Source organism: Diadema antillarum, unplaced genomic scaffold, assembly GCF_040938485.1.
Source record: "Diadema antillarum isolate AM-2024a unplaced genomic scaffold, OU_Dant_1.0 seq00000160_RagTag, whole genome shotgun sequence".
Lineage (NCBI taxonomy): Eukaryota > Metazoa > Echinodermata > Echinoidea > Diadematoida > Diadematidae > Diadema > Diadema antillarum.
The window spans coordinates 2,526,759-2,551,355 of record NW_027271231.1 but is presented as its reverse complement, the minus strand read 5'-3'; the positions used below and the strand labels follow the sequence as shown (position 1 = coordinate 2,551,355).

The following is a 24,597-nucleotide window of genomic DNA, read 5'->3' as shown; positions in this document are numbered from 1 at the left end:
TTTTTATAAATGTCCCATACGTAACGCTGTGTTTCACATTTATGCAAATGAAGCCCCTGAAATTTGCATAAATTTACATAATATAATTTTTTTCCTCCATGGAAATCAAAACTTCAACTCATAAGCTTCAAAATGATACCAAACATGTCAATATTGAGCAAAGATGAAATTTTGCCTTCTGAGGGGACCTTATCTTGGACTTGCCCTTTACCAGAACCTAAAATGACTGCTTATGTCAACAAAATTTTAGCTCTTTGTAAAACCATGAAAAGTGTTCTTTACATGTTGTGCACACAGAAATCATGCCTCTGTTTGCACAACATGTAACTTTTGTACGAATATCTACACAGTGTAAGATTTCCTCTGTGTTGAGCATTTGAAAAACAAAATTGCGGGGCTCAGCCCCGTATTTAAGGCTGGGCTCGGCTGCGACTCAGCCCAGCCCCGCACTGTAAACGGGGTTTATGCCACATTTGATGTAAAAACAGCATTTGATACATTTCCTGCTTTCCACTCACATCTTTAATGATAAATGTATTGCTTGGTTATAACATGTAATGAATTTACTGCTTTCATTTGTGTCCTTCTGGTTATGGGTACAGTGTATGTACCCTGAAAATGAAAGCAGTCTCGGGCACATCACATTTGAAAAAAGGGGCACTCATGGTTGGTGTCAGGTTTATTGACAATGTCATCGCTTTGACACTGACTTCTTAATAGCTTTCATTGACAACTGGTGGATGCTGTCTTGTCAGTATCACAGGAAGAGATGGACCCCAAGGGATTTTTCACAGACAATATGAAGGAGAACTATTTTAGCCACATTACACACACCTGTACAAAGTTCTTTATAAATACAAAATTGTACCTTGTATATCATTGCACAGAGTAATCTATCGATTCATCAAAGACATCTCCTACATTCAGACTGTAACTTCTTGGGGTTTCCACTTGTTGCTGTGGTTTGAAATGCCTGGGGGGTGTTTCATCAACGTTTGTCAGTGCTGACAACTTGAATCACCATAGTAACAGTCAGTGACCAGAGCATCTCAGCCAATCAAAACCAAGGATTTTGCTGAAATTGTCAGCACTGACAAACGTTGATGAAACACCCCCCAGGTCTACACTAATCTACATATTGTTCATTATCGTACTGGGAAAATGACACCTGAGCAAGTCTTCAAGTCTTTCAGTATTTTATTTTGTACCAAAATACGTCGGGTATGAAGCGCATGCCAAAGGTTTTCCGCTTTGCCATTTTTTAAAACAAAATTTCAAATAAAAAGACTCAATTTGAGATGGCTTTTCGAATCCTCTTTTCATGTACTCACCCTCTGTATGTTACAATGTTTTGTTTGTCTGTTTGTTTGCTTGTTGTTGTTGTTGTTATTTGGAGAGAGGGACAATAGGATTAAACTCTTGAATCTAGAATAAAACATCTTTATTGTATCACACTGTTATCCTTATCTTAAGATGCTTTTTATTTAAAGTTTCAAACACTCAGGGTACAATAAGGAAGCAATGGAAGAAAAGAAAAAAAATGGTCCTGAAAAAGCACTGAGGCATCAGTGACGGTAAGATCATACAATGTTGTACAAATTTCTCAGCATCTGATGTGTGACAACTTGACAAGGCAATGTCCAGAATGCCCCAAAACAGTAACTGTGAAAGATCCAAGGAAAGGACAAAGTGCTATGTATATAGATAAATATATCATTAAACATACAAACGTATGAACAAATTGTATCAGAAGTTGATCAGAGCCCACATATTGCAAATCCTCCAAACATGTAGTGAAAAACAAAACCTTACATTCAGCAGATTGTACAATATGTATGATAGAACTTGGCCTTCTAATTTCCATTTCTGATTCATCCTTGAAATGGCTAACCTGTTGGCTGCCTTAAATTGATCTCATTTCTATGTATCAAAAAAGATTAGGCCTAATTCCAACATATTTTTGTACCTTGTTCACAAGAGACTTTAGAGAAACTGACCTGGAGTATTGGACAATACATGTACAGGTGTATACAGTGACTGTGTTGCAGGCCCTACATTGTATATTGGGGCAAAATGAACTTGATGAGTTGACATTTAAAACTTTCCTTTGATCAACTTTGCCCACTTCCCTGCTTTAAGATACGAAACTTCTTGTAGTCAGCTGCAGCTCCTTGGTATTCCCAAGCTTTTGGCATTTCATTCACACATTTGTGAAACAGGGCAACAATTCAGGCTGTCCTGCTTGTTCAGGGAGGTTCTATAAGCCACCTAAAATCCCCTGCAATACCAGACAATTCAACAAGCTTGAGCGGCCCACGAAAATGGACAACTGACCAGGGCATACATAAGCCTCTGTGAGTAAGCTAGCCAGATCATCAAGGTACTTGTCCACCTGGCTGACCAGCCATTGTCCCTGTGTCCATTATGGGAATTACAGCAGAAATCAGTGAAGCTCTGTTCACTCCACCTTTCGTAGAAAGGGCAAAATGTCTGGTTGAAACCCAGCTGATTTTATCAAGCAAAACTACACTGTTACATGTACTTTAATAGACAATCTTTATATGGGCTATCCAGCCATCTTCTCTGATGAAAAATAAACAAAACAAAACAAAGCTTCAACAGTATGCCATTATGTAACTTTAATAGACACTTGCAGTTTATCTGTGATTACACTGTACAGTACACTAATCTTGCAAGTTGTACCTGTAGCCTCAATGAACTTGTGTGTAACTGAATATGACTGTAAACATACGATGATTATCATTACACTGGATTTTTTTAAAAAAATCATTCATTCATTCATTCATTCATTCATTCACATTCAAAAAGAAATGGCAGGCTACACATTCAATAATAACAAAAATACTCCCTGCCTCCTCCTTGGAGAGCTGTAAACAGTGAAGCACCCAAAAAATTTGCATTTAATGTTTGTCAGGTAATGGTTTCTGACAGCCCAAGATACCTGGTAGGTGGTCAGCTGTGTTTACAGCACTTTAATACACTACTACAAAATCAGTGTATTTTTCATTCTTTTTAATAGTGAAACAGTATGGTGCACTCTTCCTCCTTTGTTTAAAGTTAATGCAGTATTTGTTTTTGCCACAGCATGCTAGAGTTACTGGTACCACTACCTCCACACATTCACGTTGTGTTTTTAAGCCATGCACTCAGTACGGAAGTATTGTATCCTTTGTACTGTGTGTACTGACCAAGAAATTAACTGGAAATTTCACAGTCATTTTTTTCTTCACTTCAACTCTTCAAGCTCTCTGTGTATGCAGGGAGGTGTATGGAAGCCAGTAAGCAAGAAATGAAAGCAGTTTAGCTTCTCAAATTACGCTGCTTATACAATGTATGAATCGCTCTCATCTCAAAAACAGTTAAAGGGATCATATAGTTTTGGTTGAGACCTAAATTCATATTTCTAACCCTGTGTGTATGTGTGTGATCTATGAACATTTGAGAAACCTCTTATGAAATATGAAAGAGCGTGTGATTGGTTTTGAAATGGCTGAGAAATCCAAAACTGAGTGATCCTAATAAAAGGTGAGACCCACCTTTTATTACATGTGAAAGAGCATGTGATTGGTTTTGAAAAGGCTGAGAAATCCAAAACTGAGCAATCCTAATAAAAGGTGGGACCCACCTTTTATTATGATCCCTTTGTTTTACTCTGTTTTTTGATGTCTCAACCAATGGTTCCAAAACCAATTTTCATCACATACACTTTGAATTCCTCTTAGAAATGGTATGTTGTGTACTATTTCACATAAAGTAGTTTCTTGGTAAATCTCGCAAAAAGTTGAAAGCCCAATCCTCATCTTCACCAATTCTATACCATCCCTCTTAAATGTACAAGAATATGAATCTTTGTGAGTAGGGATTGATGATCATCTCTGGATCAATGTCACTCACTTGCCCAGCAGACAACGGCTATTTTAAGTTCATGGCACAATGAATGAAATATATTTCCTGTTTGCACTGAACCTCTAAGATCACAATGCAGTGCTTTCAATTCATAATGAGACTACTGAAGGAATTGATTCACAAGTACCGGAACTCAGGAATATTAACTTCTGCTTCTCAATCTACGTGTTGAAAATCCTGTATAATTTAAGTATTTGAGAATGGGGGGGGGGGGGGGGCAGCTTTCAGTTACCATTTGCTCATCAATCTTTATCCTAAACCTACATGTACAGCTGGTAACCAGCAAAACAACTTTTTTTCTTATTCATGCTCAAAGGCTAAAGGATCACAAACAAAATAATAAACTTCACAGCCCAATGCTTCCAAAAAAGTACTTTGTTGAAGACCTACAATGTACTATACAACCCTGGTGTAGTACCAGGTATTTTGCACAAAATGACGGGGGTCTTTTGATCTTTCCACTCATGTAGAAACTGCTACTGATATTATTGCTTGTTTCAAACTTTCTGTAAGTGTAGATAATACTAAAGAGCAGTGGTAGCACCAGCTGAATATCTTTATTAAAAAAATCCTGCTTTATACCACCATCAAGCAAGTGGCTGTGCGATTGCATGGATGTTGGATCATCGGCTTGTCAATGGTAGTTAACCCGTTGAGGACGGGCTGATTTTGCTACAACACGCATTACCCATCTAGACACTTGCCCGAGTATATTCTGGACTCGTCCTCAACGGATTAAAAACAAAACAAAACAACGCCTGGGGTTAAAGCTTTGCTGAGTAGAATTCCATAGGCCTACATAAACAGACACACACTATCACACAAAGATGTTGTCTTTGAAAAATATGGTCTGGATTCAATGCAATGAAATCTGCCAAGAATAACCTGTTTGGACATGATAAAACCTGTTTTATATTTGACATCATTCACTCTGAAAGAAGGTCATAAAACAACAGAAATTGTGCTATTCTCTCTTTTCATATCACATTCCTGATTTTTACAGAAGATAATGTGAAATATTAAAAAAACATAGACCTCCCTAAGCTTTTTTTCCCCTCTGATAATGGAGAAATTATCTCTAGACTATCTAGTTTCTAGTCTAATCAACCCTGCTGCCTTTTCATACAGCATGTTATGATTTGATAAATTAGTCTACAGGGCAATTCCGCAGTTAGGTGGACATGACATGGATAAAAGAAATGTGCCTCTTTATCATACTCTTTAATTTAGGTTTCAACTAATGCCGTGGATGTTCACCAATCATTAAGGTCTTTCAAATTCAGTAGATTTTATTTTTCATATTTATTGATTTTGCGAGATCTAAAACCATCATTGAAAATGTACATGTGGGACTGGGGACGCTGAAATTCACTTAAATGCAAATTACAGTGGGTTCCTTTGAAATTTTTTCCTCAAAGTTTTGCTAAAGGGTAAAAGATGAATACATTTAAGTACTCCAGAAGTCATGTGACATTTTGTCAATTACAAAAGGGTGAAATGACCTGCGGAATTACTCCGGACAAATGTAACGTTACTATTAAACCGTAACGTTACTAACCATGCTTTTGGGGGTCTAGCTAAGAAATTATTGGTCGAACTGCTAAAAAAATTTGTGTGAACATTTGTCATGATGCGATAATTGAAATTAATGCAACACTTTGTTTGAAGTAACTTTAATTTTTGCACACTTTTTGTTACAAGACATTGATTTTTTTGTCATGTCCTTTTTTCGTAACGTTACTAACCAGCCCTTTAAGTTGCCATAGCAATTCTAATATTTCGTGGATTGTATCCATTTTTTTTCTGTATCATAAACCTGGGAAAGATGAACATGTTTTTGTCATAATCTTGACTTGAAATGAATAAATAGTATTTTAGTAGTAAAAACAAATATCTAAATTTGTTCAAATGTAACGTTACTAACCGCGGAATTGCCCTACAATCTTCTTTTCATATTATCATCCCATTCATCATCTTTACACTTGCAGCATACATAAATGTGAAATAAATGAATACAGATAAAATTAAAAACAGAAATTCCTTTTTTCCCCTACGATAAAGGAGAAAAAAACATGTACAGCTGTAACTTGCCTTGATATATTCTACAAAGAGATGAGATCTTCAATACAGTTGTAAGTATTAAAATCTAACAAGCACTTTATAAAGTGATCAAACAAACTTTCACCAACTTGCATTTAACCATCAGGCATGGAGAAATGTACGGTATGTGAGATAGCTCCATGACTGATCAAACACAGCTCTCTGTTCATTCTTGTTGCACTTTCTGGCATTATGGGGCTAAAAGATCAGAATGTTTTTGTTGTGGCTATGTCTATTGTTACAGTAATACTTGGCATTTTTTTTTTCTATTTTGTTATTGAATGGCTTGCATGATGTCAGATTCACTCAGAAATGGGGGACTTTGCCAAAGTCTAACATGGTGAAAAGGGGCAGTGAGAAACATCAAATTTGTACTCTATTCTATGGCTAGTACTAAGTAGTCAGTCTAACTAAAAAGTTAGACACTACCTCAGTTTTCAAACAATTGACTGAGTGAGTATAGCTACTTGCCATAGTGTCAAAAAATACATTGAAAAGTAACTGCACCAGCGACCCCAACACTGGTTACAGCGCCCCGCGCCGGCCGGGGTTAATTGAAAAGATACTAATTATTGTGAATGTGTGGATAAGGGAATTGATAATCACAGGGCTGCCAACTCTCACGCATTGAGCGTGAGACTCACTCATTTTGGTCCTTTCTCACTCTAGTCTCTAAAACTTTATTTCATTTGCATGCATTTCTATTGATCTCACTTATTTTGACTCCTAAATTAAAGCATTGGCCTATGGGAGTCTCACTCTCAACTAGTTCCCAGTGTTGGCAGCCCTGTAATCATAATATTAATAACGCGGAGATACATGAGTCGCTCTACTACATTTTATACAGCCATGTATGATGGGGGGGGGGGGGGGGGGCAAAAGGGGTGGGTACTGAACAAAACCAAAACCAAAGAAAAATGAGTTTATTTACCTGTCGGTCTGACCCGTCATAGCTCCCAATACTGGAATCCAAGTCGACATCGGCACGGCTATTCCTGTTCTTCTTCTTTGAGCTGGAGAAGAGTTTCTTGCTCACAGACATCGTGAAATCCCTCGCGAGAGACTAGGCTAGAATATCTCTCTCTCTCATCAGGATATGTACGCCATTCGCTCTGCAGACGTTCCGAAAATAACTCCGTAAATTCCTGCTGTTCGGCCTGGTTAGTCAACACTTGTGAATGCAATATTCGTCCGGACTTTTGCGATGCGATGGGATGGGGAACATGGAAAGCGGCACGTAATCCCCTTTCGATCTTGTTATAAGTTGTAGTTGTGGTGCCTTGACCAGTGTTGACTTGGACAGCTAATAACACTATTAACAGCTAGCCATCCAAATTAAAAGGATCTGAACAACAACCAGTGAAGTCAACAATAAGCCACTCCACTAAACTTTCACTTTCAACAAAATGGAGAAGAAGAAAAAGTGACGTTTGAAATCTTGAAAGTCTAGGTACCCTTGTAGATCAAGCTGTATTTCCGTAAAGGCAGCACCAACAGAATCTCTAGTAAAATTTATACTTCAACTTCCCTAGTTTGTAGAGGGTAGACCGCGTCAGTTACTCCAAATGAAGGTAGCAAAATGCTGGATAGGTCTTTTATCTGCCCGCTTCTTTTCCAGTTATCAGTGTTGCCAATTCTTAAATTACAAAGTCAGTCAAGCAGAACATCTGATCCTGCTTTGGCTTTTATAGGCGACACATAACAGACAGCTGCCTAGAATAAGCTACGTCCCTAGACACGCCGGCTTCTCCCGTCCACACACAGAGTTTAGAGACCAAGGAAATTCCAGCTGTATGCTGCTAGCTTTATGCTGAGAATAATTGATGAAGTCGACTATCGGTACAACCTACTAGTAAACAGAGCGGCAGGATGTGATCTCCTCGGACAGCTCTGTTTTTAGGACGCCACCTAACGATGTCAAGTATATGCATCTTCGTGTATTAGCAATCAACTATATGAGAACTTTGTTCTAAAAACTTTGCAACTTTGCAACGGCGTAGCCAGGATTTCATCTTAGGGGGGGGGGGGGGGCGGTTAGTCTGCGAGGGAGCGAAGCGACCGAGCCCGAGCGAGCGGAGCGAGCGAGGGGGGGGGGGGGGTGGGGGGGGGGGAGGGTGTGGGAGGGGGTGTCCCCCTCCCACGGTAAGAACTTTTGATGTTGTAAATGGTGCAATTTGATGCATGTATTTGCGCGTTTTATCGACGTGAAACAGTCCCACTTGTTTATGGTAGCATTTTATTTTGATGTAGATTATTATTGAACAATTTGCCTATAAAATGGTATAATTAGGTGATCCGAGTATCCTCTCGGATCACCTTCTGTATCTGTACGGATTCTTTGTTTTTAGGTGATCCGAGTATCCTCTCGGATCACCTATTGTATCTGTACTGAATCTTTCTTCTTTATTTCTTTCTCCTCAAATGTTGTGCAGCGGTTAACTCAAAAAGTCATTCACCTATCACTTTTAAACTTACACCATATATGTATCACGTCATAAGGACGACAGATCTAATGTATCATTGTGATCAGACAACCATGACGTCACTATGACGTCATTATCTGAAATCACGTTCACATTCGTATCTCATTAATGGAATGGAATTTCTCAATAAGATTTACATATCATATAGTTCAAGTCAAGTTCTATCCGATATATCTCATAAAATTTGTATCGCGATCTTGGTAAATGAGCGCGTACGCGCGCGTTGAAATTTTAACATGCTCCAATCGAGCTCAAAATTGTTTTGCACACGTTTCAGGTCATTTGGAGTATTTCAGAAAAAATCGACGGACGCGTACGCGCGCGCGCATATACGCACGCAAAGCTCATATGCGACAAAAATATCCCGTTTTTTCACACGGATCGGATGTTTGAAATGTCAAGGAATATTTCTACCAAGTTTCAAGTCAATCCGACTCAATATGAGGTCATACGGGCCCGTCAAAGTTGAAATTCCGCGCGCGCGTCAATGGCGATATACAATGCAACTATGTCAAAAAACCGCCAATTTTCAATCCGATTTTACTCGTCAGGATGGACGGTGACCCCCCATTTTCTTTACATATTTTGAAAGCTGATGAGTTGTACATGCCATTTCATGGGGTGGTAATGCTGGCAAAATGATTAAAAGATATCAAATTTCTTAATAAAGTAAAAAAAGTAAATTTTCAAAATGACGTCATCAAATTTCAAATTTAGTCAAGCGTATCTTATCAATCCTTTATCAATTTTCACCCAGATTTCAGTATGTTGTAGTTTATTTAATGTTCTTGCAAACATAAAATTACAAAACTTTGATTGGATATCAGCATCACCTCGTAAAAATGGATTGAAAGTAATCTTGTCAAATTTGACCAGTTTACGTGTTATCTCTATGGGAGTGCAGTTTTTCTGCAAATGAAAATTGACACGACTATCTTTCTCGAGCACTAGCTCACTTACCCTTCGGTGAATTTCTCCCAGATTTTAATATGTTCTAGCTGAGACTTTACGCTACCGTGAATGTGCCCTTCATTGTTTCATACGATGTCGGGATCACGTCAAAAATTTTGGTTGAAATTCAAGCTTATTTTCGATGTATTGAGATATTTCTTTCTTTCTGCAACTTTCTTTGCAATAACTCAAGAAAGACAGGCCCTATCACACCTATCTTTTGCATATGTTTAGTTCATGTCACGTACATTATTTCATAAAATAACAACTACTTGAGCAGACACCATCTTCGGTATGTAAATTAGGGTCAAAGGTCATAAATGTTTCATCCTGTATCTTGGTGAATACCTGTTCTATCTTTCCCATATTTTGCACACGCAAAGACCATATTACAAGGATCATTTCACAAAATAACTACTTTTTGCTCAGATGCCATCTTGTCTGTGCAAAGTGGGGGCAAAGGTCATATGTACATCTTTCTGTATCTTCGCTATGACGTGTTATCTCTATGGGAGAGAATTTTTCTAGATGTGAAAATTGACGTGATTGTCTTTATCGAGCCCTAGCTCACTTAACCTTCGGTGAATTTCTCCCAGATTTTAATATGTTGTAGCTGAGACTTTGGGCTAGCGAACGTGTGCCCTCCACTTTTTCATACGACGTCGGCATCACGTCAAAAAACTTAGTGAAATGAAAGCTTATCTTCGATGTATTTTCATATTTCTTTCTTTCTGCAACTTTCTTTGCAATAACTCAAGAAAAAAACAGGCCCTATCACCCCCATCTTTGGCACATGTTTAGTTCATGTCACGTACATTATTTCATAAAATAACAACTACTTGATCTGACAACATCTTGGGTATGTAAATTAGGGTCAAAGGTCATAAATTTTTCATCTAGTATCTTGGTGAATACCTGTCCTATCTTTCCCATATTTTGCACACGTATAGACGACGTCGCAAGAATCATTTCACAAAATAACCACTTTTTCCTCAGATGCCATCTTGGGAGTGTAAAGGTGGGTCAAAGGTCGTATGTATTTGTTGCTGTATCTTCGTTATCTAGTGTATACAGAATTTGGTACCAAAGATGGCAGACTTCCTTTTCTAAATGAGAATCCAAACATCACACGGCCAATGTCTCTAAACACAGATGAAACCTGTAATGATGGTCATCAGGATTCGAATCATTGATTTAAAAAAAATCGGATCACCTTAATTTGTCAGTAATGACAAATTACAATCTCTAGTTAGGTGATCCGAGTATCCTCTCGGATCACCTTCTGTATCTGTACTGATTCTTTTTAGGTGATCCGAGTATCCTCTCGGATCACCTATTGTATCTGTACTGAATCTTTCTTCTTTATTTCTTTCTCCTCAAATGTTGTGCAGCGATTAACTCAAAAAGTCATTCACCTATGACTTTTAAACTTATACCATATATGTATCACGTCATAAGAACGACAGATCTAATGTATCATTGTGATCAGTCAACCATGACGTCACTATGACATCATTATCTGAAATCACGTTCACATTCGTATCTCATTAATGAAATGGAATTTCTCAATGAAATTTACATATTATATAGTTCAAGTCAAGTTCTATCGATATATTGAATAAAATTTAATCGCGACCCTGGTAAACGAGCGCGTACGCGCGCGTTGAAATTTTAATATGCTCCAATCGAGCTCAAAATTGTTTTGCACACGTTTCAGGTCATTTGGAGTATTTCAGAAAAAATCGACGGACGCGTACGCGCGCGCGCATATACGCACGCAAAGCTCATATGCGATGTAAATATCCCGTTTTTTTACACGGATCGGATGTCTAAAATGTCAAGGAATATTTCTAACAAGTTTCAAGTCAATCCGACTCAATATGACGTCATACGGGCCCGTCAAAGTTGAAATTCCGCGCGCGCGTCAATGGCGATATACAGTGCAACTATACCAAAAAAAACGCTAATTTAAAATCCGATTTTACTCGTCAGGATGGACGGTGACCCCCCATTTTCTTTACATATTTTGAAAGCTGATGAGTTGTACATGTCGTTTCATGGGTTGGCGATGCTGGCAAAATGATTAAAAGATATCAAATTTCTTAATAAAATAAAAAATGTAAATTTTCAAAATGACGTCATCAAATTTCAAGTTCATTCGAGCGCATCTCACTAATCCTTTGCCAATTTTCACCCAGATTTCAGTATTTTGTAGCTTATTTAATGCTTTTTCAGAAATATTATAACACAATTTTGATTGGATGACGGTTTCACCTCGTAAAAAGGGATTAAATGTAATCTTGTCAAATTTGACCAGTTTACGTGTTATCTCTATGGGAGTGCAGTTTTTCTGGAAATGAAAATTGACATGACTATCTTTATCGAGCACTAGCTCACTTATGCTTCGGTGAATTTCTCTAAGATTGTAATATGTTGTAGCTGAGACGTAGAGCTATCGGTAATGTGCCCTTTGTTTTTTCATACATTGTCGGGATCACGTGAAAAAACTTGGTTGAAATTAAAGTTTATCTTCAATGTATTGAAATATTTCTTTCTTTTTGCAACTTTATGTGCAATAAATCAAGAAAAACATATCCTATCACCACCATATTTTGCACATCTTTAGTTCATGTCACGAACATTATTTCATAAAATAACAAGTACTTGATCAGACGCCATCTTGGGTATGTAAATTAGGGTCAAAGGTCATAGATGTTTCATCCTGTATCTTGGTGAATACAGGTCCTATCTTTCCCATATTTTGCACTCGTAAAGACCATGTTACAGGGATCATTTCATAAAATAACCACTTTTTGCTCAGATGCATCTTGTCTGTGCAAAGTGGGGTCAAAGGTCATATGTACTTCTTTTTCTATGTTCGCTATGACGTGTTATCTCTATGGGACGGAATTTTTTAGATGTGAAAATTTACATGACTCTCTTTATCGAGCACAATCTTACTTATGCTTCGGTGAATTTCTCTCGGATTTAAATATGTTGTAGCTGAGACTTTGCAGTATCAGGACTCGAATCATTGATTAAAAAAAATCGGATCACCTTAATTTGTCAGTGATGACAAATTACAATCTCTAGTTAGGTGATCCGAGTATCCTCTCGGATCACCTTCTGTATCTGTACGGATTCTTTCTTCTTCTTTTTCTTTATTTCTCCCCAAAAGTTGTGCAGAGGTTAGCTCAGAAAGTGCATTGCCTATCAATGTCAAACTTATACCATATATGTATGGTGACCCAAAGACGACAAATCTTGTAAAATCATTGTGATCAGTCGACCGTGACGTCACTATGACGTCATTATATGAAAACACATTTTCATTCATATCTCATTAATGGAATGGAATTTTTTAATCAAATTTACGTCACGTATAGTTCAAGTCAAGCGCATTCTACTCACATTCTCAAAATTCATCTATATCTTAAAACGTGCGCGTACGCGCGCGTTGAAATATTTGTATGCTCAAATCGAGCTCAAAATTTTTTTGCACATGTTTCAGACCATTTGGAGCATTTTTTGAAAAATTGAAAAAATTGGACGGACGCGTACGCGCGCGGTCATATACGCACGCACAGCTCATATGCAATAGAAATTTCCCGTTTTTTCACACTTATCGGCTGCCTGAAATGTCAAGGAATATTTCTACCAAGTTTCAAGTCAATCCGACTCAATATGAGGTCATACGGGCCCGTCAAAGTTGAAATTCCGCGCGCGCGTCAATGGCGATATACAGTACAACTATGCCAAAAAACTGCCAATTTTAAATCCGATTTTACTCGTCAGGATGGACGGTGACCCTCCATTTTCTGTACATATTTTGAAAGCTGATGAGTTGTACATGTCATTTCATGGGGTGGCAATGCTGACAAAATGATTAAAAGATATCAAATTTCTTAATAAAGTAAAAAAAGTAAATTTTCAAAATGACGTCATCAAATTTCAAGTTCATTCGAGCGTATCTCACTAGTCCTTTGTCAATTTTCACCCAGATTTCAGTATGATGTAGCTTATTTAATGTTCTTTCAAACATAAAATTACAATATTTTGATTGGATAACGGTATCACCTCGTAAAAATGGATTAAAAGTAATATTGTCAAATTTGACCAGTTTACGTGTTATCTCTATGGGAGTGCAGTTTTTCTGGAAATGAAAATTGACATGACTATCTTTATCGAGCACTAGCTCACTTAAGCTTGGGTAAATTTCTCCCAGATTTTAATATGTTGTAGCTGAGACTTTACCCTACCGTCAATGTGCCCTTTGTTTTTTCATACGATGTCGGAATCACGTCAAAAAATTGGGTTGAAATTCAGGCTTATCTTCGATGTATTGAGATATTTCTTTCTTTCTGCAACTTTCTTTGCAATAACTCAAGAAAAACGGCCTCTATCACTTCTATATTTTGCACATGTTTAGTTCATGTCACGTACATTATTTCATAAAATAACAACTACTTGATCGGACACCATCTTGGGTATGTAAAGTAGGGTCAAAGGTCATAAGTGTTTCACCCTGTATCTTAGTGAATACATGTCCTATCTTTCCCATATTTTGCACACGCAAAGACCATGTTACAAGGATCATTTCACAAAATAACCACTTTTTACTCAGATGCCATCTTGTCGTTGCAAATTGAGGTCAAAGGTCATATGTACTTCTTTTTGTATCTTCGTTATGACGTGTTATCTCTATGGGAGGGAATTTTCTTTAATGTGAAAATTGACATGATTGTCTTTATCGAGCACTAGCTCACTTACCCTTCAGTGAATTTCTCCCAGATTTTAATATGTTGTAGTTGAGACTGTGCGCTATCGTTTCATTTCCTTTGTTTTTTCATACGATGTCGGGGTTACGATAAAAAATTGGTTGAAATTAAAGCTTATCTTCTATGTATTGAGATATTTCTTTCTTTCTGCAACTCTCTTTGCAATAACTCAAGAAAAACACGCCCTATCACCCCCATATTTTGCACATGTTTAGTTCATGTCTCGTACATTATTTCATAAAATAACAACTACTAGATCAGACAACATCTTGGGTATGTAAATTAGGGTCAAAGGTCATAAATGTTTCATCTTGTATCTTAGTGAATACCTGTCCTATCTTTCCCATATTTTGCTCACGTATAGACGATGTCGCAAAAATCATTTCACAAAATAACCACTATTTCATCAGATGCAATCTTGGGAGTGCAAAGGTGGGTCAAAGGTCATATGTATTCATTGCTGTATCTTCGTTATTCAGTGTATACAGAATTTGGTACCAAAGATGGCAGATATGACTCCCTTTTCTAAATGAGAATGCAAACATCACACGGCCAATGTCTCTAAACACAGATGAAACTTGTATGGTCATGCCTATTGCGATCAGGACTCGAATCATTGATAAAAAAAAAATCGGATCACCTTAATTTGTCAGTGATGACAAATTACAATCTCTAGTTAGGTGATCCGAGTATCCTCTCGGATCACCTTCTGTATCTGTACGGATTCTTTAGGTGATCCGAGTATCCTCTCGGATCACCTTCTGTATCTGTACGGATTCTTTGTTAGGTGATCCGAGTATCCTTCGGATCACCTTCTGTATCTGTACGGATTCTTTCTTCTTCTTTGTTTCTTTATTTCTCCGCAAAAGTTGTGCAGAGGTTAGCTCAGAAAGTCCGCTGCCTATCAATTTCAAAATTATACCATGTATGCATCATGTCCCAAAGACGACAAATCTAATGTATCATTGTGATCAGTCGACCGTGACGTCACTATGACGTCATTATATGAAAACACATTCTCAATCATATCTCATTAATGGAATGAAATTTTTCAATGAAATTTACGTCACATATATTTCAAATTATGCGCATTCTACTCATGTTCTCAAAATTCATATTTTCTCTTAAAACGTGCGCGTACGCGCGCGTTGAAATATTTGTATGTTTTAATCGAGCTCAAAATTTTTTTGCACACGTTTCAGACCATTTGGAGCATTTTTTGAAAAATTGAAAAAATCGGACGGACGCGTACGCGCGCGCGCATATACGCACGCACAGGTCATGTGCAATTGAAATTTCCAGTTTTTTCACTTTGATCGGATGTCTGAAATGTTAAGGAATATTTATACCAAGTTTCAAATCAATGCGACTCAATATGACGTCATACGGGCCCGTCAAAGTTGAAATTCTGTGCGCGCGTCAATGGCGATATACAGTGCAACTATGCCAAAAAACTGCTAATTTTAAATTCGATTTTACTCGTCAGGATGGACGGTGACCCCCCATTTTCTTTACATATTCTGAAAGCTGATGAGTTGTTCATGTCATTTCATGCGGTGGCAATGCTGACAAAATGATTAAAAGATAGCAAATTTCTTAATAAAGTAAAAAAAGTAAATTTTCAAAATGACGTCATCAAATTTCAAGTTCATTCGAGCGTATCTCACTAGTCCTTTGTCAATTTTCACCCAGATTTCAGTATATTGTAGTTTATTTAATGTTCTTTCAAACATAAAATTACAAAATTTTGATTGGATAACGGTATCACCTCGTAAAAATGGATTGAAAGTAACCTTGTCAAATTTGACCAGTTTACGTGTTATCTCTATGGGAGTGCAGTTTTTCTGGAAATGAAAATTGACATGACTATCTTTATCGAGCACTAGCTCACTTACCCTTCGGTAAATTTCTCCCAGATTTTGATATGTTGTAGCTGAGACCTTACGCTACCGTAAGTGTGCCCTTCGTTTTTTCATACGATGTCGGGATCACGTCAAAAATTTTGGTTGAAATTCAGACTTATCTTCGATGTATTGAGATATTTCTTTCTTTCTGCAACTTTCTTTGCAATAACTCAAGAAAAACACGCCCTATCACTTCTATATTTTGCACATGTTTAGTTCATGTCACGTACATTATTTCACAAAATAACAACTACTTGATCTGACACCATCTTGGGTATGTAAATTAGGGTCAAAGGTCATAAGTGTTTCATCCTGTATCTTAGTGAATACATGTTCTATCTTTCCCATATTTTGCACACGCAAAGACCATATTACAAGGATCATTTCACAAAATAATCACTTTTTACTCAGATGCCATCTTGTCTGTGCAAATTGAGGTCAAAGGTCATATGTACTTCTTTTTGTATCTTCGTTATGACGTGTTATCTCTATGGGAGGGAATTTTTTTAAATGTGAAAATTGACATGATTGTCTTTATCGAACACTAGCTCACTTACCCTTTGGTGAATTTCTCCCAGATTTTAATATGTTGTAGCTGAGACTTTACGCTACCGATAATGTGCCCTTCGTTTTTTCATACGTTGTCGGCATCACGATAAAAAAACTTGGTTGAAATTAAAGCTTATCTTCTATGTATTGAGATATTTCTTTCTTTCTGCAACTTTCTTTGCAATAACTCAAGAAAAACACGCCCTATCACCCCCATATTTTGCACATGTTTAGTTCATGTCACGTACATTATTTTATGAAATAACAACTACTAGATCGGACAACATCTTGGATATGTAAATTAGGGTCAAAGGTCATAAATGTTTCATCTTGTATCTTGGTGAATACCTGTCCTATCTTTCCCATATTTTTCACACGTATAGACGATGTCGCGAGAATCATTTCACAAAATAACCACTATTTCATCAGATGCAATCTTGGGAGTGCAAAGGTGGGTCAAAGGTCATATGTACTTGTTGCTGTTTCTTCGTTATAGTATATGCAGAATTTGGTACCAAACATGGCAGATATGACTCCCTTTGCTAAATGAGAATGCAAACATCACACGGCCAATGTCTCTAAACACAGATGGAACTTGTATGGTCATGCCTATTGCAATAAGGACTCGAATCATTGATAAAAAAAATCGGATCACCTTAATTTGTCAGTGATGACAAATTACAATCTCTAGTTAGGTGATCCGAGTATCCTCTCGGATCACCTTCTGTATCTGTACGGATTCTTTGTTTTTCTTCTTCTTTATTTCTCCTCAAAAGTTGTGCAGAGGTTAGCTCAGAAAGTCCGCTGCCTGTCAATTTCAAAATTATATCATGTATGCATCATGTCCCAAAGACGGCAAATCTAATGTATCATTGTGATCAGTTGACCGTGACGTCACTATGACGTCATTATATGAAAACACATTCTCAATCATATCTCATTGATGAAATTGAATTTTTCAATGAAATTTACGTCACATATATTTAAAGTTATGCGCATTCTACTCATGTTCTCAAAATTCATATTTTCTCTTAAAACGTGCGCGTACGCGCGCGTTGAAATATTTGTATGCTCCAATCGAGCTCAAATTTTTTTTGCACACGTTTCAGACCATTTGGAGCATTTTTTGAAAAATTGAAAAAATCGGACGGACGCGTACGCGCGCGCGCATATACGCACGCACAGCTCATATGCAATTGAAATTTCCAGTTTTTTCACTTTGATCGCATGTCTGAAATGTCAAGGAATATTTATACCACGTTTCAAGTCAATCCGACTCAATATGACGTCATACGGGGCCGTCAAAGTTGAAATTCCGCGCGCGCGTCAATGGCGATATACAGTGCAACTATGCCAAAAAACTGCCAATTTTAAATCCGATTTTACTCGTCAGGATGGGCGGTGACCCCCCATTTTCTTTACATATATTGAAAGCTGATGAGTTGTACATGTCATTTCATGGGTAGGCAATGCTGACAAAATGATTAAAAGATATCAAATTTCTTAATAAAGTAAAAAAAGTAAATTTTCAAAATGACGTCATCAAATTACAAGTTTACTCGAGCGTATCTCACTTATCCTCTGCCAATTTTCTCCCATATTTCAGTATGTTGTAGCTTATGAAATGTTCTTTCATTAATGTAAAAACAACATTTTGATTGGATGACGTCATCGCCTCGTAAAAATGGATTGAATGTATCCTTGTAGAATTTGACCAGTTTACGTGTTATCTCTATGGGAGAGCAGTTTTTCTGGCAGTGAAAATTGACATGACTCTCTTTTTCGAGCACTAGCTCACTTTTGCTTCGGTGAATTTTTCCCAGATTTTAGTATGTTGTAGCTGAGACTTTGGGCTATCGTAAGTGTGCCCTTCATTTTTTCATACGACGTCGGCATCACGTCGAAAAACTTGGTTGAAAATGGCACGTGGCTTCGATGCAGCGTCATTTTGCTTAATACACAGGGCCTATGGAGCATGAAATAGGTCATTGCGTAGCGCATCCGACTCGTAATCCTAAGGTCCCTGGTTCGAGGCTCACGCCTGCCAATTTTTTTTTTCATTTTTTTAAACACTTTTTTCTTCTTTTTCTTTAGTTATTCTTAATCTCCCTTCCTAACTTTATCTTTTTCTGATTTTTTTATGCTTCTCCTTCAAATTTCTATAAAATAACATATTTTTTTCTTTATTTTTCTTTCTTTCTACAACTTTCTGTGCAATAGATGAACAACAACAATGGCTATCAATCCCATATTTTGCACATGTTTAGTTCATGTCACGTACATTATTTCATAAAATAACAACTACTTGATCAGACACCATCTTGGGTATGTAAATTAGGGTCAAAGGTCATAAATGTTTCATCCTGTATCTTGGTGAATACATGTCCTATCTTTCCCATATTTTGCACACACAAAGACCATGTAACAAGGATCATTTCACAAAATAACCACTTTTTGCTCAGACGCCATCTTGGGTGTGCAAAGTGAGGTCAAAGGTCATATGTACTTCTTTCTGTATTTTCGTTATGACGTGTTATCTCTATGGGAGGGATTTTTTTTTAATGTGAAAATCGACATGCTTTTCTTTATCGAGCACTAGCTCTCACTTACCCTTCGGTGAATTTCTCCCAGATTTTATGTTGTACCTAAGACTTTGCATTTTGCATCTTGGTGAATACCTGTCCTATCTTTGCCATATTTTGCACACGAATATAGACGATGTCGCAAGAATCATTTCACAAAATAACCACTTTTTCCTCAGATGCCATCTTGGGAGTGTAAAGGTGGGTCAAAGGTCATATGTATTCGTTGCTGTATCTTCGTTATTCAGTGTATACAGAATTGGTACCAAAGATGGCAGATATGACTCCCTTTTCTAAATGAGAATCCAAACCTCACACGGCCAATGTCTCTAAACACAGATGAAACTTGTATTGTCATGCCTATTACGATCAGGACTCGAATCATTGATTAAAAAAAAATCGGATCACCTTAATTTGTCAGTGATGACAAATTACAATCTCTAGTTAGGTGATCCGAGTATCCTTCGGATCACCTTCTGTATCTGTACGGATTCTTTCTTCTTCTTTCTTTCTTTATTTCTCCGCAAAAGTTGTGCAGAGGTTAGCTCAGAAAGTCCGCTGCCTATCAATTTCAAAATCATACCATGTATGCATCATGTCCCAAAGACGACAAATCTAATGTATCAATGTGATCAGTTGACCGTGACGTCACTATGACGTCATTATATGAAAACACATTCTCAATCATATCTCATTAATGGAATAAAAATTTTCAATGAAATTTACGTCACATATATTTGAAGTTATGCGCATTTTACTCATGTTCTCAAAATTCATATTTTCTCTTAAAACGTGCGCGTACGCGCGCGTTAAAATATTTGTATGCTCCAATCGAGCTCAAATTTTTTTTGCACACGTTTCAGACCATTTGGAGCATTTTTTGAAAAATTGAAAAAATCGGACGGACGCGTACGCGCGCGCGCATATACGCACGCACAGCTCATATGCAATTGAAATTTCCCGTTTTTTTCACTTTGATCGGATGTCTGAAATGTCAAGGAATATTTCTACCAAGTTTCAACTCAATCCAACTCAATATGACGTCATACGGGCCCGTCAAAGTTGAAATTCCGCGCGCACGTCAATGGCGATGTACAGTGCAACTATGCCAAAAAACCACCAATTTTAAATCCGATTTTACTCGTCAGGATGGACGGTGACCCCCCATTTTCTTTACATATTTTGAAAGCTGATGAGTTGTACGTGTCATTTCATAGGGTGGCAATGTTGACAAAATGATTAAAAGATATCAAATTTCTTAATAAAGTAAAAAAAGTAAATTTTCAAAATGACGTCATCAAATTTCAAGTTTATTCGAGCGTATCTCACTAGTCCTTTGTCAATTTTCACCCATATTTCAGTATGTTGTAGCTTATTTAATGTTCTTTCAAACATAAAATTACAAAATTTTGACTGGATAACGGTATCACCTCGTAAAAATGGGTTGAAAGTAATCTTGTCAAATTTGACCAGTTTACGTGTTATCTCTATGGGAGTGCAGTTTTTTTGGAAATGAAAATTGACATGACTATCTTTATCGAGCACTAGCTCACTTACCCTTCGGTAAATTTCTCCCAGATTTAAATATGTTGTAGCTGAGACTTTACGCTACCGTAAGTGTGCCCTTCGTTTTTTCATACGTTGTCGGGATCACGTCAACAATTTTGGTTGAAATTCAGGCTTATCTTCTATGTATTGAGATATTTCTTTCTTTCTGCAACTTTCTTTGCAATAACTCAAGAAAAACGGCCTCTATCACTTCCATATTTTGCACATGTTTAGTTCATGTCACGTAAATTATTTCATAAAATAACGACTACTTGATCGGACACCATTTTGGGTATGTAAATGAGGGTCAAAGGTCATAAGTGTTTCATCCTGTATCTTAGTGAATGCATGTCCTATCTTTGCCATATTTTGCACACGCAAAGACCATGTTACAAGGATCATTTCACAAAATAACTACTTTTTACTCAGATGCCATCTTGTCTGTGCAAATTTTGGTCAAAGGTCATATGTACTTCTTTTTGTGTCTTGGTTATGACGTGTTATCTCTATGGGAGGGATTTTTTTTAATGTGAAAATTGACATGGTTGTCTTTATCCAGCACTAGCTCACTTACCCTTCGGTGAATTTCTCCCAGATTTTAATATGTTGTAGCTGAGACTTTGCGTTATCGTCAAGTTGCCCTTCGTTTTTTCATACGATGTCGGAATCACGATGAAAAAACTTGGTTGAAATTAAAGCTTATCTTCTATGTATTGAGATATTTCTTTTTTCTGCAACTTTCTTTGCAATAACTCAAGAAAAACACGCCCTATCACCCCCATATTTTGCACATGTTTAGTTCATGTCACGTACATTATTTCATAAAATAACAACTACTAGATCGGACAACATCTTGGGTATGCAAATTAGGGTCAAAGGTCATTTATGTTTCATCCTGTATCTTGGTGAATACATGTCCTATCTTTCTCATATTTTGCACACGTAAAGACCATGTTACAAGGATCACTTCATAAAATAATCACTTTTTGCTCAGATGCCATCTTGTCTGTGCAAAGTGGGGTCAAAGGTCATATGTACTTGTTTCTGTATCTTCGTTATGACGTGTTATCTCTATGGGAGAGAATTTTTCTAGATGTGAAAATTGACATGATTGTCTTTATCGAACACTAGCTCACTTACCCTTCAGTGAATTTCCCCCAGATTTGAATATGTTGTAGCTGAGACTTTGGGCTATCGATAATGTTCGCTCTGTTTTTTCATACGACGTCGTCATCACGTCAAAAAACTTGGTTGAAATTAATGCTTATCTTCGATGTATTGAGATATTTCTTTCTTTCTGCAACTTTCTTTGCAATAACTCAAGAAAAACAGCCCCAGGTGTCAAAGGTCACATGTACTTCTTTGTGTGTCTTCGTTATGACGTGTTATCTCATGGGAGGGAATATTTCTAGATGTGAAAATTGACATGATTGTCTTTATCGAGCACTAGCTCACTTATGCTTCCGTGAATTTCTCCCAGATTTTAATATGTTATAGCTGAGACTTTGGGCTATCGTAATGTGCCCTTTGTTTTTTTATGCGATGTCAGGATCACGTCAAAATACTTGGTTGAAAATAAAGCTTATCTTAGACGTTTTGAGATATTTCTTTTTTTCTGCAACTTTCTTTGCAATAACTCAAGAAAAACAGCTCCTATCATCCCCATATTTTGCACATATTTAGTTCATGTCACGTACATTATTTCATAAAATAACAACTACTTGATCAGACACCATCTTGGGCATGTAAATTGGGTCAAAGGTCATCAATGTTTCATCCTGTGTCTTGGTGAATACTAGACAGAAAGATCCGTCTGTCCGGAGGACTCTTTTATGTTTTGCCATTAACGCTGTCGGAGGGGATCCGTGAAGCCAGACGCAGTCTCCGCGGAACATTCCCCGACGGACAGATACAGACCGATCTTTCGGTCAAGGTGAATACATGTCCTACCTCTTCCATATTTTGCACACGCAAAGACCATGTTACAGGGATCACTTCACAAAATAATCACTTTTTGCTTAGATGCCATCTTGTCTGTGCGAAGTGGGGTCAAAGGTCATATGTACTTCTTTGTGTATCTTCGTTGTGCCGTGTTATTTCTGTGGGAGGGAATTTTTCTAGATGTGAAAATTGACATGATTGTCTTAAATATCGAGCACTAGCTCACTTACCATTCGGAGATTTTCTCCTTGATTTTAATATGTTGTAATCGTATGTGTTCCCTTTGGTTTGTCATACGATGTCGGGATCACGTTAAAAAATTTGGCTGAAATTAAAGCTTATCTTCGATGTTTTGAGTTATTTCTTTCTTTCTGCAACTTTCTTTGCAATGACTCAAAACACCCTCATATTTTGCACATGTTTAATTCATGTCACGTACATCATTTCATAAAATAACAGCTATTTGATCGGACATCATCTTGGATATGCAAATTAGGGTCAAAGGTCATAAATGTTTCATCCTGTATCTTGGTGAATACCGGTCCTATCTTTCCCATATTTTGCACACGTATAGACGATGTCGCAAGAATCATTTCACAAAACAACCACTTTTTGCTCAGATGCCATCTAGGGAGTATGAAGGTGGGTCAAAGGTCATATGTGCTTGTTGCTGTATCTTCGTTATAGTGTATGCAGAATTTGGCACCAAAGATGACAGATATGACTCCATTTTTCTAAATGAGAATCCAAACATCACACGGCCAATGTCTCTAAACACAGATGAAGTCTGTATGGTCATGCCTATTACGATCAAGACTCGAATCACTGATTTGTATTTTAAAAAAAAAAAATGTTTTAATACTGTAGAAGAATTTTGCTCCACAAGCTAAGGTTCTGGACAATTGTGATTACCAAAGCAACATCTTTTGTGACAAACACACATACACACAGACACAGACACACACACAGACACACACACACACAGACACACACGTTTGAAAAAACCCCAAAAGCAACTTGCCTTGCATATCTACGCCTCTGAATAGCTTAGGAAGAAAGTAGATTCTTATCATATTTTGATTGTTGTGATATGTTTCTTTATTGCATTCTTAAAAGATTCACCAAGGGTCAGCTACTCTGGTTACTCTCATGGTCATGGTCATGGTTAATTCCATCTGCGTACACATAGGTGAACAACAGAAATATTCATATTCCATAAATAATGTTGCTTTCGTGTTACACAGTTTCTGTTGTGTGCATATTCTTTTAACACTTGCCTGTTAAACAATGTATAGCTCATACAACTGTACTTTGCTATTGCATATACAGTGTATTCCTTTTTATCCACCCACATACCTGTAGTTAGCACAATCACCATTGTGTGCTTAATGCATGCTCTTATGAATGATATTGAACCGGCTACTCTTATCATCTGAAAATTATCTTACTATTCCTATTTGATACACCAGATATTTGTTGTCACATGAAAAAAGCATAGTTTACTTTGTAACCACACATTCAACCTCTTATGTGCATACGTGTGTAAGCTTTTTTGCTCTTACTCTTGATGAATGCATGCTCTGACTCATTAAAATGATTGTGCAATAAAGTTTTATTCGAGACCTAATTTCAGGCTTTCTAACATTTTTTTTTTGGTAAGATAATGAGAAACCTTTTATGAAATATGAAAGAACATGTAAATCCATGAAAAATTCAAGTTTCAGTCATTCCAAACCTGATTTTCTTCAATTAAACTTTGAATTCCTCTTCAAATGGTATGCTACATACTACTTCATAAGTTACTAGGTATCCTGCGAAAAGTTAAAAGCACGAT

General features: G+C 37.1%; 1 protein-coding gene across 1 annotated transcript in view; it reads right to left on the bottom strand.

Annotated features, from left to right (window-relative positions):
• The window catches only part of LOC139727965 (rho GTPase-activating protein 45-like), a 139,416-nt gene extending 131,716 nt beyond the window's left edge, over positions 1–7,700 (bottom strand). Inside the window, exon 1 of the mRNA XM_071638938.1 lies at positions 6,959–7,700. Within this exon, the coding sequence (XP_071495039.1) occupies positions 6,959–7,069 (111 nt within the window). The 5' untranslated portion in view covers positions 7,070–7,700. The remainder of the gene's footprint in view (positions 1–6,958) is intronic.
• Positions 7,701–24,597: the final 16,897 nt, after the last annotated feature.